General features: G+C 38.1%; 1 protein-coding gene across 6 annotated transcripts in view; it reads right to left on the bottom strand.

Moving 5' to 3' along the window:
• Positions 1-5,146: 5,146 nt before the first annotated feature.
• The window catches only part of pde4ba (phosphodiesterase 4B, cAMP-specific a), a 145,859-nt gene continuing 132,797 nt past the window's right edge, over positions 5,147-18,208 (bottom strand). For 5 of the 6 annotated variants that reach the window (XM_044129991.1, XM_044129992.1, XM_044129993.1 and 2 more), the window contains 8 exons: positions 12,905-12,998; positions 9,904-10,187; positions 9,640-9,804; positions 9,246-9,345; positions 8,982-9,136; positions 8,749-8,871; positions 8,465-8,647; positions 5,147-8,372 (listed from right to left, as the gene is read on the bottom strand). In XM_044129991.1, the coding sequence (XP_043985926.1) occupies positions 7,944-8,372; positions 8,465-8,647; positions 8,749-8,871; positions 8,982-9,136; positions 9,246-9,345; positions 9,640-9,804; positions 9,904-10,187; positions 12,905-12,998 (1,533 nt within the window). In that variant the 3' untranslated portion in view covers positions 5,147-7,943. Of the gene's footprint in view, positions 8,373-8,464; positions 8,648-8,748; positions 8,872-8,981; positions 9,137-9,245; positions 9,346-9,639; positions 9,805-9,903; positions 10,188-12,904; positions 12,999-13,812; positions 18,193-18,208 lie in introns of those variants that run through there. The other variant, XM_044129997.1, reaches the window with a different exon arrangement.

Raw genomic sequence — 18,208 nt, 5'->3', positions numbered from 1 at the left:
CCCTAGGCCAGGAATTGAACCCAGGATCTTCTTGCTACAAGGCAACTATTAACTGCGCCACTGTGCAGCCCCCTTCTATTCAGATAAAATTTATTCATTTTTATTGGGAAGGTATCCATTAAAACAATGTTACATATTACATTGTTAAACACCAGAGTAAGGGTGAAAATATATAATTTTAATTATTTCTTCAAATTCATAACTTTACATACTTAGTATTTGATATAATTGCATTTCAAAATGTATGACTTGAGTAAACTATCCCAGATGGATTCTCTGCTGTACAGGGGTTGGATTCCAGCTCCGGGGACCTTTGCTGCAAGTCTATCCACCTTCTCACTCTGTCCATTTCCTGTCTAATCTACTGCAAATAATAATAGAAAAGCCTTACAAAGAAATATATAATTTTTGGATTGGGCTCATTGATTAAAACTACATTTTCTTCTATTTTATTAGTTTTTTAATTCATTCACAAGTTGAAGACACATTGGGGAATTTTCCAGAATGAAGCCTAGCTCCCATTATCTCTGAAGCAGCCATTTCCTATTTTTCCTGGTGCAAATGTCTCATCTTTCCCTTTGTGCCACTTCAGGGAAACGTTAAGTGGTGTCATTTACGTAGACTGTTGGGAAATGATTTGATCTGTTTTTAGCTTTGTTAGATAACTGGATCTTCCCCATGGATCACTATTCCACTGTTACAAGAAAGGCCTCTGGTCCCATATGTAATACATGTACGCAAGCAGTTTTCATCAAATCAGAAGCAAGACTGAGAGAGGCTTCCTCAATGGGAAATAGGAGTGTGCCAGAGGGTTGAAGGAAATAAAAAAATTGACTATTCCAAAAAAGAGAACAGCCTACTCACTTAAAGTCAAGGATGCGACAGATGACTGGGGTTACTCATAAATCTTTAGTGCAAGGTCAGAGCTGATGTAAGAGCAACCTCAAAAGTTTTCATTTTTAACAAAATGAAATCATAAATGTTTCATGGACAGAACATACACAGATTTTTATTTTATTTTTTTACTGTTATCATTGAGTTCTAATATTAGATTTCCTTTGACAGTAGTTTGCTGATGGTCTGTAAGGATTTTTCTAGATGTAGTTAAATACTGGCTCAATATTATGTATTAAAAAAGTCTACCCTCTTTCAAAATGTTCAAAATCACAAGGTATAGATGCGCTAACAGATTCTAATTTTATTTACATTTTGTTAGGAAGTCATCAACAAAATAATTTGTATGGAGTCTTTTGCTTTGATTGACTTTAAAGGCAGCTTTATAATAAACCTTGCCATAATTTTACACTTGAAATCATATTGCCAAATAGTCTTTCATATTCCAGCAGATTTTTGTAGCAGCAAAGTTCAAAAATAATTAATTTGGATTTGTACAATCAAGCCCAAAATTATTCACACCCCTGAAGGATTTAGATTTAAATTTACCGTAATTCAAACACAAAGTTTCTGACTGTAAATGAAAAAACATTTCTCAAACAATATAAAAGGATTATTGATTTTAAAAAATGGACTACTTAGAACAGCTGACCATCTTTTCTTCCTGTTTCCAAGTCAGAGGTGGGAAGGTCTCCTAGTCATCACCCTAACATTTAGCTTCCTACAAAGATTCTTTCTCATATTCAAATCAGGACTCCGGTTGGACAATCCTAAAACAAAAATTTAACTTTGCTTAAGAAGAAACGTGAGTAAAATTAACACCTAAACCTGACATTGGAATTAATAATTTGGGGCCTAGTTTAGTCTTGCAGAATTCAGCTCACCATAGCGATGGAGGACTGAAGAGTCCTTCAGGTTCCTCCCTGGGATATTGTCAGGACCTGTAAGTTTGTGGACACTGTTCCTCTGGAGTCCTCCTCACTGTCGCCCAGTGACTGTTGCCATGATGAAGAAATGACTAGTGTTTTTCACTTCACCTGCTGGTGGTCATATTGTTATGCATGGTCAGTGGGAGCTTAACCATAAGCAGCAGTGTTGGTAACAATGTGTAGAACTGAGTGGGGTTAAATCTATGTCTGAAAATACTTTTTTCTTGTTATTGATTTACTTAAGTAGTAAGTAAGTGAATTGAAATATTTCCAATATTGATTCTGAAGTAGCAGCAGTCACATAAATCTGTGTACATCTCAAAATGTCTTGATATATACTAACATGTACACAGAATTAGGTAGGAAAGGAAAACCCTTAACTCTGCCTATTATCCCCTCATCCAGGTTTGATGATTAAGCAAATAATGTGGTTCCAAGCTATAAAACTGTAGTACCTTTAGATAACTTTATTGTCCTCATGGGGCAATTGGATTTACAATACAGTCACAATCACATGCACTTGGTACAGGACACAAACAGCAGACATAGTAAATAGCAACAGACAAAGTAAGGAACAGCCTTCTTACCCACACAAGCACTTTACCAATTGGGTTTGACCAGGCCAAATATAATGGCTTATGCTAACTCATTTAAACATTTAATTACTTGTGGGATGACAAAGTGCAAAGTGCAAAGTGCACCAAGTGCATGGATGATGTTATTTTTCACCAGTCTGTCTTTGTAAATGCTTTCCATACTTGGTAGAGTAAGTAAGTAGCTGCCAGTTAAGTTAATCACCATGAATGATGGGTGTGTGAATGTGGCTATTCTTATTTATTAGTTGTTTTTTTATCAGTTATTTGTTATGTATTTCTTACATTGTGTGTAAATTGTGGGACAGTTATTTTTAAGCATATGCACTGACTGATGGCACTTTTTAAATTTCGTTGTTCTTGTGACAATGACAATAAAGATCTATCTATCTATCTATCTATCTATCTATCTATCTATCTATCTATCTATCTATCTATCTATCTATCTATCTATCTATCTATCTATCTATCTATCTATCTATCTATCTATCTATCTATCTATCTATCTATCTATCTATCTATCTATCTATCTATCTATCTATCTATCTATCTATCTATCTATCTATCTATCTATCTATCTATCTATCTATCTATCTATCTATCTATCTATCTATCTATCTATCTATCTATCTATCTATCTATCTATCTATCTATCTATCTATCTATCTATCTATCTATCTATCTATCTATCTATCTATCTATCTATCTATCTATCTATCTATCTATCTATCTATCTATCTATCTATCTATCTATCTATCTATCTATCTATCTATCTATCTATCTATCTATCTATCTATCTATCTATCAAGTACCAAATAGCTTACTGGCAGCAGCGACTGTGTTTCTGGCATCCAAATATGACTTGGATGGTGTAATAATTTACAGTCTCATTATTACTTGTCCATTTTTCTTTTGGATTTATGTAATCACCCCCTATTCCAAAATGTCTAAGGATACAACACTCCTTATTGGACAAATAATTCTCCCATCAGGGTGTCTGTTCTTTCGATTATCATCCTCACTGTGTCTGTGATGTTTAGGTTGAGAAGAGACCTTGCAGACATCTGCTGTACGTCGATGTGTGTGCAAAAACATTTCTGCTCATACAAATATGAGCACAGTGTTTATGTGTGTGTCTGTCTGTCGGCCTTATGTCACGTCAGGACAGCCAAGTCAGATTGTGCGTAGGCTGTGGTGTTGAGTCTGTGTCACACAGTGTTCCCATCTCAGCACATTAGAGCCAAACCTCTGAATATGCAGCAAACAGAGCCACATCAAAGAGAATGAAGGCTCACAGGGCGCACATAAAAACACCTTCACAACAACACCAGCTCTGTGTCATTTTCTAGCACTAACCATAAATTGGATGCTGTACTTTTTTCATGTGGTTCAGGTTTAGTTCTTTTTTTTTAAAATGATAGTTTCAATAGTATTTCACAACAGTGGTTGGCATTTATTTATGTTGCTTCTATATCCATGTATGTAAAGTGCCTTAAAAAAGTATTTATACCTGAAAAAGCAAGTCACATTTTGTTATGTTACAACCACAATTCTTTAATGCATTTTAGATGAACATAAAGTACAACATAATTATGAAGAAAACGATAGAAACACCAAAATATAAAACAGATGTCGTGTATATGCAGCTTACTGCATTCAGTCTTATTGAGTCAAGACTTTGTTGAACCAGCTTTCTTTGCAATTAAAGCATAAAAATGATTAACAATCAATTCCTTGGTGGTATGTATCTACAAGCCTTGCACATTCAGAGACTGAAGCTACTCATTCTTCTTTGCGAAATAGCTCAACCACACTTGAACCTCTGGTCCAGTTTCACGTCTTTTTGACAGACAAGGTTATTAAAATAAAATATGACTCAGATATTCCAGAACTGTAATACTATATTTTTCATGAGAATGTTGCAAGGAGTGTAATATAAAGTGTAATAAAGTCTGTTTTCTTGTTATCCCTTACAATAAAAAGAAACATGAAAATGCTTAGTTTCAACCGTATACAATCTTCTATGACTGTATTTTGTTTTGCCTTGTTGAAATTTGCTATACAAATAAACTTGACTGATTGATTGAAAATGAGCAAGATATATTCCATTCTTAAATTAGAAATAACTGCAACCTAACTTTCAGTAATAAATTTTAAATTGAAGTCACTCAAATTTTCCCAAACCATCTGGACATCCAATGAACTCGATATTTTAGTTCAGATCATCTAATCAGAAGAATAATTTGGGAAATGTTTAGCCACATCACTTAAGCCAGGCAACAAAAAAACTGATTTGATTTTTATAGCACATTGTTTAAGGTCAAGGAAAATGGAATATAGACAGTTACTGTAAATAAAATATAATTTCCCGTTGAATCTAGTTTCCTTTCAAGGTCCCCAAACAGGTAGTTCTGCTAACAAAAAAAAAAAAAGAATTTAACACATTCATCACTATTTAAAATTAATTAATAATGTATTATTGTAGATGTAATTTAAAATACAAGTATGTATTACAATATAATCACTCATATGAGTAATAATTTTACATGTATTAAGACATTCAAACACAATTTATTGCGCATAGGCCTTCAGGTTCCTGTTAATACTTATTCATTAACATGATAAACTGTTTTCAATAATCTAAAGGCTTTAAGATATTTTCAAGAGTCAATTATGTGAAAGGTCAGATGTTGACGTATTAGTGGAAGGACACAACACAGAAAAAAAAGTTATATTCATGCTTTGCTTTTAATCACTTGATAAAAAAGTATTTCAGATTTATTTTTAAACACAATATACAATATCATACCATACATTGTGTGAAACATTTATCAACCCACCAACAACTGGTGGACTTCAACAGATGAACAATAAAAAATAAAAGAATCCATCTCTCATGCAGATAGTGCTAAATCTGGCTAACCATTTGGACACAACTAGGACCAAAAAAGCTTGAACATAGATAACATTAATACTGACAAATTTGTCTGTCAAAACTGCTAACACATTTGGTCAGAAGAGTTCACACATCAGCACAGTCCGTTACATAAGATCAGGATTTGTTGTCAACTCAGAACAATCAGTGCTGGGCATATTGCAGCATGCTACTGATAATGTCCTCTACTTTAGGTGAAGTGCATTGAGTGGAGAAAGAAACGAACACTTTGTCAGTCAAACATCTGCCTGGTTTATTTAAGCTGTCAAATCTGACAAACTTAAGCTATGTGTGTACTCTGGAACTTAGCAATACCTATGCTTCAGTATTCTTTAGCTAACTTGTATGTATCCTATCTCCAAGCCTATAAAGTTTAAAATGTCCCCCATGTGGCCTTTTGGTTATCAAATTGCTGATGTCAAATAAAAGCCTTCCAACCCAAGATAATTAACTAGAAACAGGCTTTGATTTAAAGCTAAATAAAATATAGGAATCTCTGTTGAATTTATTATATTTATTAAATTCAAGAATAGTTTTGGTTTATGTTTGTGCATCATTAGCAATATATTCTTTTTAATTATGTAAAACAAATGTAGCTTTCATGTAACAAAAAATGTAGTTTCAAGGGTTTTATATGACAACAACAAGCCTCTTTAGCTGCTGCTCTGCTGGGCACTCGAAACTTTGTGCGAATATATTCTTAGATATAATTATATATAGATATATTTATATAAAAACAATATACATTTATATAAAAAAAAGACTCCACTCCAGAGTCTTCTACACATTAGACACCACCACTTCCAGGTAATGCAAGTGCATATAAATTAAAATAGATTTTACACTAAACCAGTATTTCTTATTTACAAGCGTAAAGTAGAGAATAAATACACACTGTTATAAACAGCAAAAAGGACCAACTTGAGCTCATAGTGACAAACATCAAATTTATGGAGTGACTTGGGGATGGTAAGGCCTGATCCAAACACACACAGACAACACACTCCCATATAAAACATACATACCACACTCAAATGATTGCCACTTAAGCATGCTTTTGGGAAATTAAACTAAGTACCTTTGAGTATCAGTAAACCTATATCAAAGTTATGTAAGGATATTAATGCAGCTAGGACACTCATTATGATCAGATGTAGGAAGGTCTGCAAACCATTTTTAAGCTTCCAGGGTGATTTCTAGTTTCTTCACAGTTCCAAAGCTTTGCTGCATTGCGTGGAATTCAACTACCCTGCCGGGAAGCCAGCTGACGTCAATGAGTAGATTTTTATCACGAGGAAGGAATACTTGTCCTGGCTTTACAGGGTCATTGTGCCAGAGCCTGGAGGGTGAATTCTGTCCATCAGCGTGTTTTAGACAGGCTACTGTAATTGCAGCTTTAATCATCTGGTCTGGTCCTGATTGCAGGAAACGCAGGGGAGCGTTACATCAGACAGATCTGGGTTCTGAACCTCTTTTGGCTAACAGGATTATTAGGACAGGAGCATACCTGGGAGCTAAAAATAGATTCACCACTGTTGTGCATTTTGTCCTTGGCCGACTTATTTTTCTATTTTACCATTGATCCGAGCAACTGGATGTCAGGAGACATTTGTTTCATCGTTGATTGCATATCTACTCTTAAAATGTCATAAAAGATCAAACTAGACCAAAATATTTCCTTAAACGATATAGAAATTGAAAGAATACCTAAAAATTTGAAGCTATGGAAAGAAAGAAACAGAAGTGAAGCTCAATGGTTTGCAAAAACAAAAGGTGTAGGATGGAAAGAGATGTGTTAATGTGTAATATTGACATTCATTGACTGATACAAAAAGCAACTTATCAAATTTGTAACATGAACCATATCTGAACATATGTGTAGACTGTCTGTGCTCAGATAGAAATCATATTGAGTGATTCTGGTGTACATTTTCCCATTAACTGTAGATGAGTCTAAGAACTGTTTGTCAACATTTGCTTTGATTTCTCTATTGCCCAGTATGTGGAAGACTTTGCTCTTTACCATACAAAAACAGTTTTTCTCTTTTTTGTCATAAAGGAAACAAACACTAGTGTGTTCAATAAATAAAAAACTATTATAAAGACAGTTGTAAAAAAGGCACACAAAAAGTCCTTTGACAAATGGTACGGAAATAAGTAAACACTTCTTCTTGCTATACAAATGTGTCTCCATCAGTAGATCTTAATCTATGCTACTTCAAGATCTTATATCTGTAGAAAAAAAAACCTCTTAAGGTACAAAACTTCTCTCAGTAGTGTCATTGTCCATATAATGCCAGTCCAGAAAGGAAAATGAGCCAATTTCTAAACTGGCTGAAATCCTTCAAGTTCCTCTCTCGTCCATCGAGACTAAAATGTTCGCAGCAAATAATTCCTGAGAACTCTGAAGCCACCTCTGTAAAACTGTCCATCTGTGTCTGGCTTCAAACACCCAAGTGCAAGTTGCCCCTGTGCGGGCCTAAACTAAGCCTTTGCTTCTGTCGGCTTATTAAAAAGCACAGCTGCAAGAGGGTATTCCCCCTCTTTTCAAAAAACTTTCAAACCACCATGAGAGCCTGTTGTCGGAAGCCCTATGTGTCCGTGGGTGAGGCTTCATGCGTCACAATCTCTATTGCCGTCATTGGCTCAATCATGCCATCTTCTTCCTCTGCCTGACTGTCCAAATAGTCTGGAGGAGGCGAGCGAGAATTTACAAGACTATCCTCCACCTCTAGTTCTTCCTCATCCTCCCCATCACAGTCTTTTTCCATCCCGTCCATGTCTTCCTCCTCCAATGTCAAGTCAAATTGAAATTTCTCCCCTCCTCCTTGTCCTCCTGTGCCTCCACTGTGTCCATGTGTGCCCTGGTCGTAAAAGGGCGGTGAGGGACTTTGGGGAATCATGCTCTGGTACCAGTTTCTGTTGTCCTCTAAGGTGTCCAGAATGTCCTGAGCATCAGGGTGAACCAAATCGGCCCAGGTCTCCCACAGGGGGTGCACGATGTAGTCAATAAAACCCACCTAATAGGAAAAAAAAATTGTGTTAGGGTGTTTTTTTCTCTAGATTCACAATATGTTTGTAGTTGTATGATTTCCTATTTTTGAAAGCATACCTGGCTCTTCTCCACAGAGGCTGTGTGCTTATCACACATGGGACTGATCTCCATCCCTCTCTCCCTCTCTCTGTCTCCCTGGTGGAAGAACTCCTCCATTATCCGGTCAGTCCACTGACGGTACAGCTCCAACGACTTTGTGGGGTTGCTCAAATCGGCACAGTGTACCATGTTTCGCAGCACCTAGAAATAAGCAAATAAAATGTTGGAACGTAAGTCATAGTTGGGAGAACTTTCAAGTTGTCTGTATGATCTGGAGCTATGCATTTCTTTTTTTTATGCACCTGTATCCTGTCTGTGTAATTGTCTAGCAGCAGCACTCCAGAGCTGGTCACTTTCTTGGTTTCGACCATAGTTTTCAGATCAGCCAACAGACTCATGTGTTTGGACATGTCAGTAGCCAAAACCTGCAAAACACAAGACAAAGATGGTTAGCTTAGCAATAACAATGTAATGCACCAATCAGCTTTGTCACCTTATACCTGCCTACATCAACAGTCAAGTAAAAATATCTTACCATGTCAATGACCATTTTGCGGAGGGACTGTCTCTGCTTCTTTGTGAGGTTCTGGAAGATGTCACAGTTGTCTTCCTGTAGCAGCTTGAAGCCCACAGCCAAATGATGGTTCTCCAGCACAGACTCATCGTTGTACATCAGGGCTAGCTCAGAGTCTGCATATTCAATGAAAAAAAATTGGTTGTTTATTGAGTAAACTTTGCTTCAATTTATCTATTATCAAGTCAGAGAAACCATAATGTTTGTGTATTATTTTGAACTTACTGGTATTGATTAGGAATTGGTTTGATACTCCAGGATGGTCAACATCATGAATTGCTGCAGCAAAGATGGCCGCTAGGATCTCAAGATCTGTGAAGACCGCCTAGTCCAGACAGGAAAACAGAATTTAAGGATTTCTTAAAGTTACATGGCTAAGAGGCAAACAGGAGGCATTCAACTATAAGTTTGCTATGAGCTGCCTCATCTGTGCTGAGTGTGCTTTATGCATGGTAGGGAGCACAGTGGACTTAATCATTTTGCAAAACCAGGTCATTCAGACCTGACTCCATTACACCACCTTCTACAAGCACAGGAGAGCTGTCTAAAATGCATGCATGAAAAACTGAAAATGAGGCCAATTTCAAACAGAATACATAGTTTTTACAGAAAGACTTACATCCAGGGCGGGAGTAGAGAGAAGGATGTGCGTTGACTGGGCTACATCAGCAGCATGCAAACTGTTATGGTAAGCCACATCTGCATGATAATGATCCTCTAGTGTCATCATGTAGGCCACAAATGTATCAGCTGGAATCTTGAACGTCTTTAGCAGATCTCGCTCCTGAAAAAGCAGCAAATTATGGATTAAATAAAGCAACATTACCAATAAGATAGATTTATTCTTCATTAAATGGTGTCAATAAAGGAAGTGTGTCCTTACTTGGAATATGGCGTACATGATGCAGGTCAGAGGTCGGTTGTTGGAGTATTCTGAAACTGTGAAGATGTTTAGACCCCATTTGTTCAGGTCCTCCAGCTCCTTAGACAGTTGCTCTTCTTTATCGGTCTTGACGCCAAAACGCGATATGCTGCTGTTGGAGAGTGACGATCCGTGGGAAACCTTCTTAACCCCGCTGATCTGCGTCATCAGCTGCTGTTTTTGCTGTTTCTTCTTCTCTCGCGCTTTGGATGTCGGTGAAGGGATCTCCACCTCATTCTGTTTATCTGTGGGAGGAAACAGAGAAAAGGACCACTTGTGTTATTTGGAGACTCGTTTTGCAGTGTGAGGTTCCAGATGGCCTGCATAGGCTGCTCAGCAAAAGAAAAAAGAAAAAAACAACCACAAATCCAGATGCACAGCCGACACCTGCAACTTGTTCATTCATCAGGTTACTCAACTCTTTTTTCATTCATGCCCCTCTTTGTCCACCTGCAGTTTGTCTGACCTTACAGTATTTAACCACCCAACCCAGGACTCAGCACAGCTAAAGCAGCACATAACGCATTGAAAAACAACCATGTCAAAGTTCTTCCTGTAGCATGCCAGGTTTATTTTATTCAACTGCAGTAGGTCTAGAGATGCACCAGTCAGGTTTTCCCCTTTTTTCTATTGACATTCTTTGATAAAGGTATGAATTCAAGATTGGACCACAAATCCTTAAACTCTGTCTGATTTTTACTTAGCTTAAAACAAAGTGCATCAAAGTAAATGTCATAAGCTGATGTTTTCAATGACAAATTGGCTATTGTTGTTTTAATTGACACGATTAACAGAAAAAGAAACTGGCACATCTCTATTTTGGTTCCTAATAAAATGAACAAATGGTACAAATAATAGCTCTTAAAAGGCACAGAAGTGTTTGATTAATTTCCAAACACTGAAAATATCCAGTACATGCTTTTTGAGCTGTGTTCACTACAGTCACAAAGGAATTGATAGAAATCCTGCTAGGACTTGCCATCGGCATTCGTTTAAGCCGTGGACTCGTCTTTCAAGCCTCAATTCAGCTCATTGCTGGCCTATCGGCCTTCCCCTGTGGAGGATTATTCAATTACCAGCTGTAATTTAAATAAGCACTCTCCCTCTCATCCACTGCTGTCTCTGACTTTCTCTGCATCTTTCCCTTTCTCACAGTTCTTCTCTGGTAATTTAGAATCGCGATTAAATGATCTCTGACGTTCTGTGTGGGAAAATGAAGAGAAGCGCAATATCATATTGTAATCTATTGCAACTTGCGATCATCATCACTGATGCATGACCCATATAAGCATTAAGTGTGAAGTAGATTTTATGCATGCCTGTTATTCATTTCTGCTTCATATTGTATTCACATGCATGAGTGTTCTCCTATTGCTTTGCTGTTCAATTAAATGTCAAAATTTGGTTCAAAATGTGTCCACAAAGTATACACTTTCAGTCTTGCTTCTCCATTTTTCCCATGATATAGGAAAAAAATACAGTGTAGATTCTGTGAAAGAGGTAGTGAGCATCTGTTTTATTAATATTCAAAAAAGTGCATCAAAGTCCAGGCAGTCGATCGATGTGTTTTAAGACCGAAAGTGATGCGTGGTTTTTAAGTTTTGATGGATTCAATAAAAGGTATAAATTATTTTTAATTCTATGAAGGTATAAATTAAATTCCTTTTCCGCTAAGAGAAGAGGTTAAATAGTTGTTTCCTTTTTTCCTAATCTAGGCGTGTTCTACTGCTGGCCCGTCAAAGGGAATTAGCCTGAGTGGGCAGCAGGATACGGAGGGCAAAAAAGGGCACACGTGAATAGTGTGCCTGTTGCCAGCCAGAAATCTCCCATGGATTTGTGCCAGAAATGAATGAAGATGTTAACTGATCCAGAGAATTGCATTCAGCTTCACATCACTGTTTTTTATAAACAAAGAAAGCAGACGGGCAGCAATAAATTGAAAAGATTTACGGTGGGTCTTTAAAAGAATCATGGGGCGCAAATCACACTGGATAAAAATCTAATTTCCCTGTTTTTGCATATACGCTTTTAAAAAAATGACAGAAAGCAAACATTGGTGCACAGCTGACATGACGTTAGTGTTCATGGATGGACAGATTAAAAGGTCCTGCCGGTCAACTGCAGAAACATCAGGCCAGCTGCGCCACTTTAGTCATTAATGTGGGCACATCCCTTCTATTTTTCTACCTTCTGCCATGTACATCGGTCAAAGCGGTCACCCTCTCCCTTGTCAGGTCAGCAGGTGGGTAAAGGGACAACAAGGTGTTCCCAGTGACAGAGAAGCAATAAGATCTGAATGAGTCACCCAATCAGCTGAGCTTATCTCACTGCTAGTGAAGGGGGTTCCTCTGTAGATCCTTTTTCTGTCTGCTCTCTGCTCCCTCCCTCACTTGTTTGTCTGGAATCCTCCATTTTCCTCACATATTACAGCACTTTTAAATCATTTTCTTATATCTTACTCTAGTTGTTGTGAAGTTTAATATATGCAGAATAAACTATTATGGAATGTTTTCATTTGCATTTGGTTGATTCTGCTGCAGTCTCAAAAACAATAACATTTCCAATTTATGCAGCAATAAACTCTTATTTTTCTCCCAGTTTACCTCTTTTAGATACTAACAAACCAGTATATAGCTTTGTTTTGCCCAAATACCTTAAAAAATATACACATTCATTTTAACTAGTTCTCTAAATATTGGAGGAAAGGTTGATGGCGCAGTATTTTTCACTAGTACGCCCCCACAGTGAAGCCAGGCAGAACCACTTACACAGCTGATCATGTGGGAAACAAAATGAAGCCTCCATAAATGTTCAAATGAAAATGTACTAAAATGAACCACTTAATACTTTCAGATTTGTCACATTTAAATGTAATTACACAACTCACAATAAATGTCTTTAATAAAAACTATTAGTGTAGTTTGGATACAGATTATTCTTGTGATTTTTACTTTATTTTTACCTAGGAAGGTGTTGGAGATGAATTCGGAAACCTGATTCCCAGACCGACTCATCTCGGATAGGTGCGTCAGCTCCCGATTCAACATTCTCTTAAACTGCAGGAGAAAAGGGGAGGGAAGAAGGGGAGAGAGGAAAATGTCGTCACTTTCCAAATTGGGGGAAACCTGGCAAAAAATTATATTACAAGATATTGTGAAAATCCAACAGCCCCACGTTTGATTTAATCAGGTCAAGAATGCCATTCAATTACAGCCTACAATCAGTGGGGAACAATGTGTATTTTCCCCTCCATTTACACAGGAATTAATTATGAAACAACCATCATTTGAGCAACCAGCAGGGGACCAGAGGCTTTTAATACCCCTTTAAAAGACTCCACAGGAACCAATTTCAAGTTATATTAAACACATTCACATTTAACAGGAATCTATCCGGCCAGTCGACTGCGTCAGTGTGGAGGAATTTTAATGCAGGCAAGAGGAAATTTTGAACAGTTGTCCCTGATGTCCTTTTTCACATTTTCTCCTTACATTTGGAGCCATTAGAGACCAAGAAAATATGTGCAGTTGATGATACATGGAGACCCAGGCACTGCAGCAGCAGATGTTTATGACAGGTTGATGCATGCGCGTGCACACACACATACATACAAACAGAGATACAGCTCTGCAGAGGGCTCAAGATGGAGCCCGAGCCTCAAAACACCATTCTGTCTGAGCCCATCTACCCAAAAAGATGGAAATGTTATCAGATCTGCCACCAAACAATAAAAATGAAACTCCACAAATGTACCTGATGAGAATTTTTTTCAATAAGAGCAAATAATTGATATGATAACTAAGGAGCGAAGAGAGCTAGGACAATATGAGTGCGGTATCCCAGCGTGATACTTAGTTAAACACCACACACCTTGATGTAACCCCAAGACACCGACAGCAGGTAGTTGGCTTCAGGCATTTTGGACCCCGTTGTTTGGTTCCTACACAAAGCCAGAACTGTAATCCAATAGGGGAAAAAATTTACTGAAGTCAAGCAGGATTCTTTTGGCACCAAAAAAAAAAACAATCCTCTATCTTCTCTTCTCGACAGCAAAGAGAGCAGCTTTATGATGGCTCGCTCTCCCTCTCAGCAGAAAAGGGCCAGTTCCAAATCTCCATGCTTGCAGATGGAGGAAATAGATTGATAAGATGTTTGGAAAATCAGCAAGAAGATCCAGCTGTACGGGGCTGAAGAGGCAGCAGCAGCTGTTGGAGCCGTGAGCTGGGGACTCTCGGCGTACTGATGAATAATGGAGAGGAAGCAGGGAAGGGAGGAGGGGAAAAACACAGCGATGGAGACAGGAGGAGGAGGGAGAGAGGCAGCGATGTTCATCTGACTGGAGGGGGGGTTCCTCCGCTGGATTTGTCTCGCCTCGCTGCTCTCCCTTTAGCTCTCTCTCCCCCTCCTTTCCCAGCTTGTCTATCTTTCTGTGTTTTTTTTCTCCCCTTTTCCATCTCTTTTTTCCCCTTTCACTATCTGCCAGCCATAGCAACACTCTTTTCGGAGCATATGATTTGACAGAAATAGGAAGAGGGGGCGCCCTAATTACAGCTTGTATGAAGTTTTGAAGCAGATATGAGTTCCACGTTTTTTCCTCCCAAAAATAATTTACATACTTTTCAATTTTCAGCCTTTCTAATCCCCTCTTTAAAGCCACTTATATCAAGTCATCCAGTGAAGGGGATTGTAATTAGGAAGTAAAAACAAACCCTCCTCCTTTACAGTGAAACAATGAGCCATGTTTTGAGGAATGTGAGCCTGTGTGAACTGTATTTTTAATCGCCATTATCTCCACTATCGCCTGCTCCTCTTCAACTCCCCTCTTCTCGAGTCCTCTGTTGTCTCCTGACAACCAAGTGTGGCGGCCATTGTATAGACCTCATACGCCTGTTCATTATCTGCATCCCATAATAATATTGGATGCCAACAGGGTGTCTGTGGATGGCTATTTTTAACAAGCGGAGTGGGAAAGCTGGTCGGAGGAGGTGAGAAAATAAGAAAAGAAGAAAAAGAGCAGAGAGATGGCAGATAATTGCGTCTGTCCCCAAACTGGGGACGGATGCGGCTTTATGTCTTTGGCTTTGAGAGGAGTGTGTGTGTGACCATAGAAACAGCATAAGAGAACAAGTACATCTTTTTTTTTTTTTTTTACTCATTTAACAGAAAAACTGAAGGGGAGAAATGCAGAAGAGGCTTTCCCTTTTTCTTCATGCGGTGAAGCTGCTGAGCTGTCACGAGGACACACCACACACATCGCATCCAGTGTGCCCCATTCCCTCCCTCCGCCTCATCAATTCCAGGCTCTTTACCACTTATGTGTCAATTTCTGCCAGTGATCAATCTCTCTGCCCGCCTTCCCGAAAGAATCAATGAGCTGTCCTTGGTGCAGGTGCTGCAATGTACAAGGCTGGGGCCACCTGACTGGAATCCACTCTTACATCAGTACCAGTGCTCCATTTCAAGGTGTGAATTTGATTTTTTGGCAATTTCTGTCAAGATTATTATTTGTGGAGCCCCAGAGAGGAAGGCTGCAGCGGTTTGCTAAAGAGAAAACATGGCATTTGTCATGTCAGAACCAATCAATTGGAAACTGTAAACAGAGATCTGTAGGAGCCTTTAGATCCAACGTTGTTTGTTCGAACTGGGGAGCATGAGTGGGAGATCAAAGCTTTTCTGAGAGGATTCCAGATTATCCTCCCACTAAGGGAAAGGACCAGAAGAGAGGGGGTAGTTGCAAGGAAAAAAAGAAAAAAAAAACAGGAGGCAGCCCTTTATATAATAGCTCACTACATAATGTATAAGAAAACCAGAAATAACAGCAAGGGGGGTGTCTCTCTACAATGTGTCAGAGAACTGGGCTTTGCCAGAGGCTGCAAACATTCATTAGTAGCCACAAATGCACACTAATGAATGTGTGCATTCATTAGTGTGCTGTTATACACTTAAATATAGTTGATACTTACATGTAACGTGCAGATTTTAAAGACGTACTCTAGAATTAATTAAGAATAGCATCATAATGGTAATTTCTTTTAGTATTACTTAATAAAATTAAACTAATTGTGTAGATAGATTAGACGCAAAGTGAAATGCCAGCATATTAGTGGAAGGTTAAGTGGAAGAAAAAAGTAAAGATGTGGGGGTTTTTTCTTCGTGGTGAACATGAAACACAGCTTTGACGGGATTGGAAGCTCTCTGGGTGCAATTTCCAAGTTCAACACGTCCTTTTATAACTGAGTTTAATATCCATGCATTTTAATCCCATATTCCTCCCTGGTTTTCGTCCCTGCCTACAGTGGCTGGGTTGATTCAGCAGAGAGCTGCCATGACAGAGGCAGGGAAGGTGAATGAAGCCTGTGGCATTTTAATTTGACCAGCACGGGAGTGATGGGTAAGGGGGGACACCCAGAGCTGAGCTCCTGCATTTAGATGTGATTTCATCGGACAGCTGCTGTGCAGGGCAGCCAGGCAGACAGGTAGGCCTGCACGGGGTCTCTCCTGACACGAGGCTGAGAGGATCTACTCTGCTTGCACTATAGCAGGATGTTAGGGAAGGCCTGATGTGAGATTCTGAACCTCTGGACACTCTGCCACGTTCTCTGGCGTCTCATTGAAAGGACTTCTGAATTAGATTAAGGGAAATTTTGGCACTTTTAAATAGCTAAATTGTCCAATCTGTCCTAAACCATCACATATTTCCTGTTTTGTTTAGCTATTTATTCTACTATTTGGTGGAATTATCGACTACTTCTGACTTAAATTCTATTTCAAATAATATTGAAAAATAAACAATGAAATCTAGAAAAAAATTGTGTATTCAGAGTCATTCTTTGTACATTGTTTACTTGAATCCTTTCCACCAGGCTGAAGTTGTACCCAACAGCCACTAGTGGGTGCCCTACACTACACTCCTGCTGCAGAGAGACCTTCATTGAAAGTTTTGTAAAGCTTGTAAATAACTTAGTCAATAATCTTAATAGGCATCAAATGCTAAGAGGTTTTTAGAATTGAAAACTTTAAAGTTTGCTTTCACTTCACCTGAAATAAATGTTTCACATGAATATTTACCATTCTTTCCCCTTTAGTGCATTTTCATGTTCTTGTTTGCCAAATTTTGCAAGGCTTTGATTTTATTTCCACTTTGTTTGGCTATATGACGCAAGCTGGCAAAACTGGCACCAAAGCCACTCAAGGTGACATAATTCTGTAAAGATCAGGGGAAGAGTCTTGCGTATGTATGTGTGCGTAAATTCACCGGCGGTGCAAAAGAAATACTACCTCTCACTTCCTCTGACTCACAAAGCCATGTTATAGAGACTTATTCATACATATTCTGCCCCAGATTATGCAGTACAAAGCATTAAACAACAAAAAAAAAAACAAGAGAGTTACAAAATTGGACACGTTTTCACAAATTGCTGAAAACAGCTTTCAGGCTGGTTGCAAAATTTTGCTCAACCTGCAATATCTCACATATTAAATGTAAAACTCAAGATGTTTCTCCAAATAATTTACTGTCAAAGAAAAAAAGTATTGAACACAGTGAAAAATTATCCACAGCGATTCTTCCTTCTAACCCAACATGACCCCTAAAGGAATTTTTTTTGCCAACACACAAACTTGCTCTCTGTTGAGTTTGTTAAAATGTTTGGATATGTCATTTTTAATCTGCTTGAGTTAAATATAACTAATCTTATTAAGTATTTTCCTTATTAACTTGAACCCTTCTGACAACACAAAACCACGCCAAACAACAGAAACAAGCTCACAGTCTGTCTTCTACTGCATGTGCTGTTTGTTTCATCAAACTGCTCAATTTATTTCAGTATTGCCACTTTACAGATCATTTGTGAAACAACAAAAAAGACAAAGTCTAGTTTAAAAAGCAACCTCAACTTTGGTTTCTTTCAATTCTTTCCAGTGAATACTAAGTTATTCCCATAAACAAAAAGCACGACAGGAAGGATTTCTGTCCATTCAGAATATTTTCACCAACACTTTGAGGATAAACAGAGATTCTTGAATGGTGAACAGAGATACAGACGCATCTTTTATCTAAAAAATATATTTAAAATTTGATCAATAAAATTGTAGATTGCAGTGCAGAAGGTTGAAAACAAAACGGTCATCAAACTTCAGCCGTCATCTTCCACTGCTGTGGAATACATTTAAAGTTCTTCCAACCACTTTGAACAGAAAAAGACTGGTAGCAATAACAAATGTTCAACAAAAAATGAAATAAAAAAACCTTGTGAAGCAGTTCTGG

Source organism: Gambusia affinis, linkage group LG10 (assembly GCF_019740435.1).
Source record: "Gambusia affinis linkage group LG10, SWU_Gaff_1.0, whole genome shotgun sequence".
Lineage (NCBI taxonomy): Eukaryota > Metazoa > Chordata > Actinopteri > Cyprinodontiformes > Poeciliidae > Gambusia > Gambusia affinis.
The sequence above is the reverse complement of the archived record's forward strand: the minus strand, read 5'-3'. Positions and strand labels throughout refer to the sequence as shown.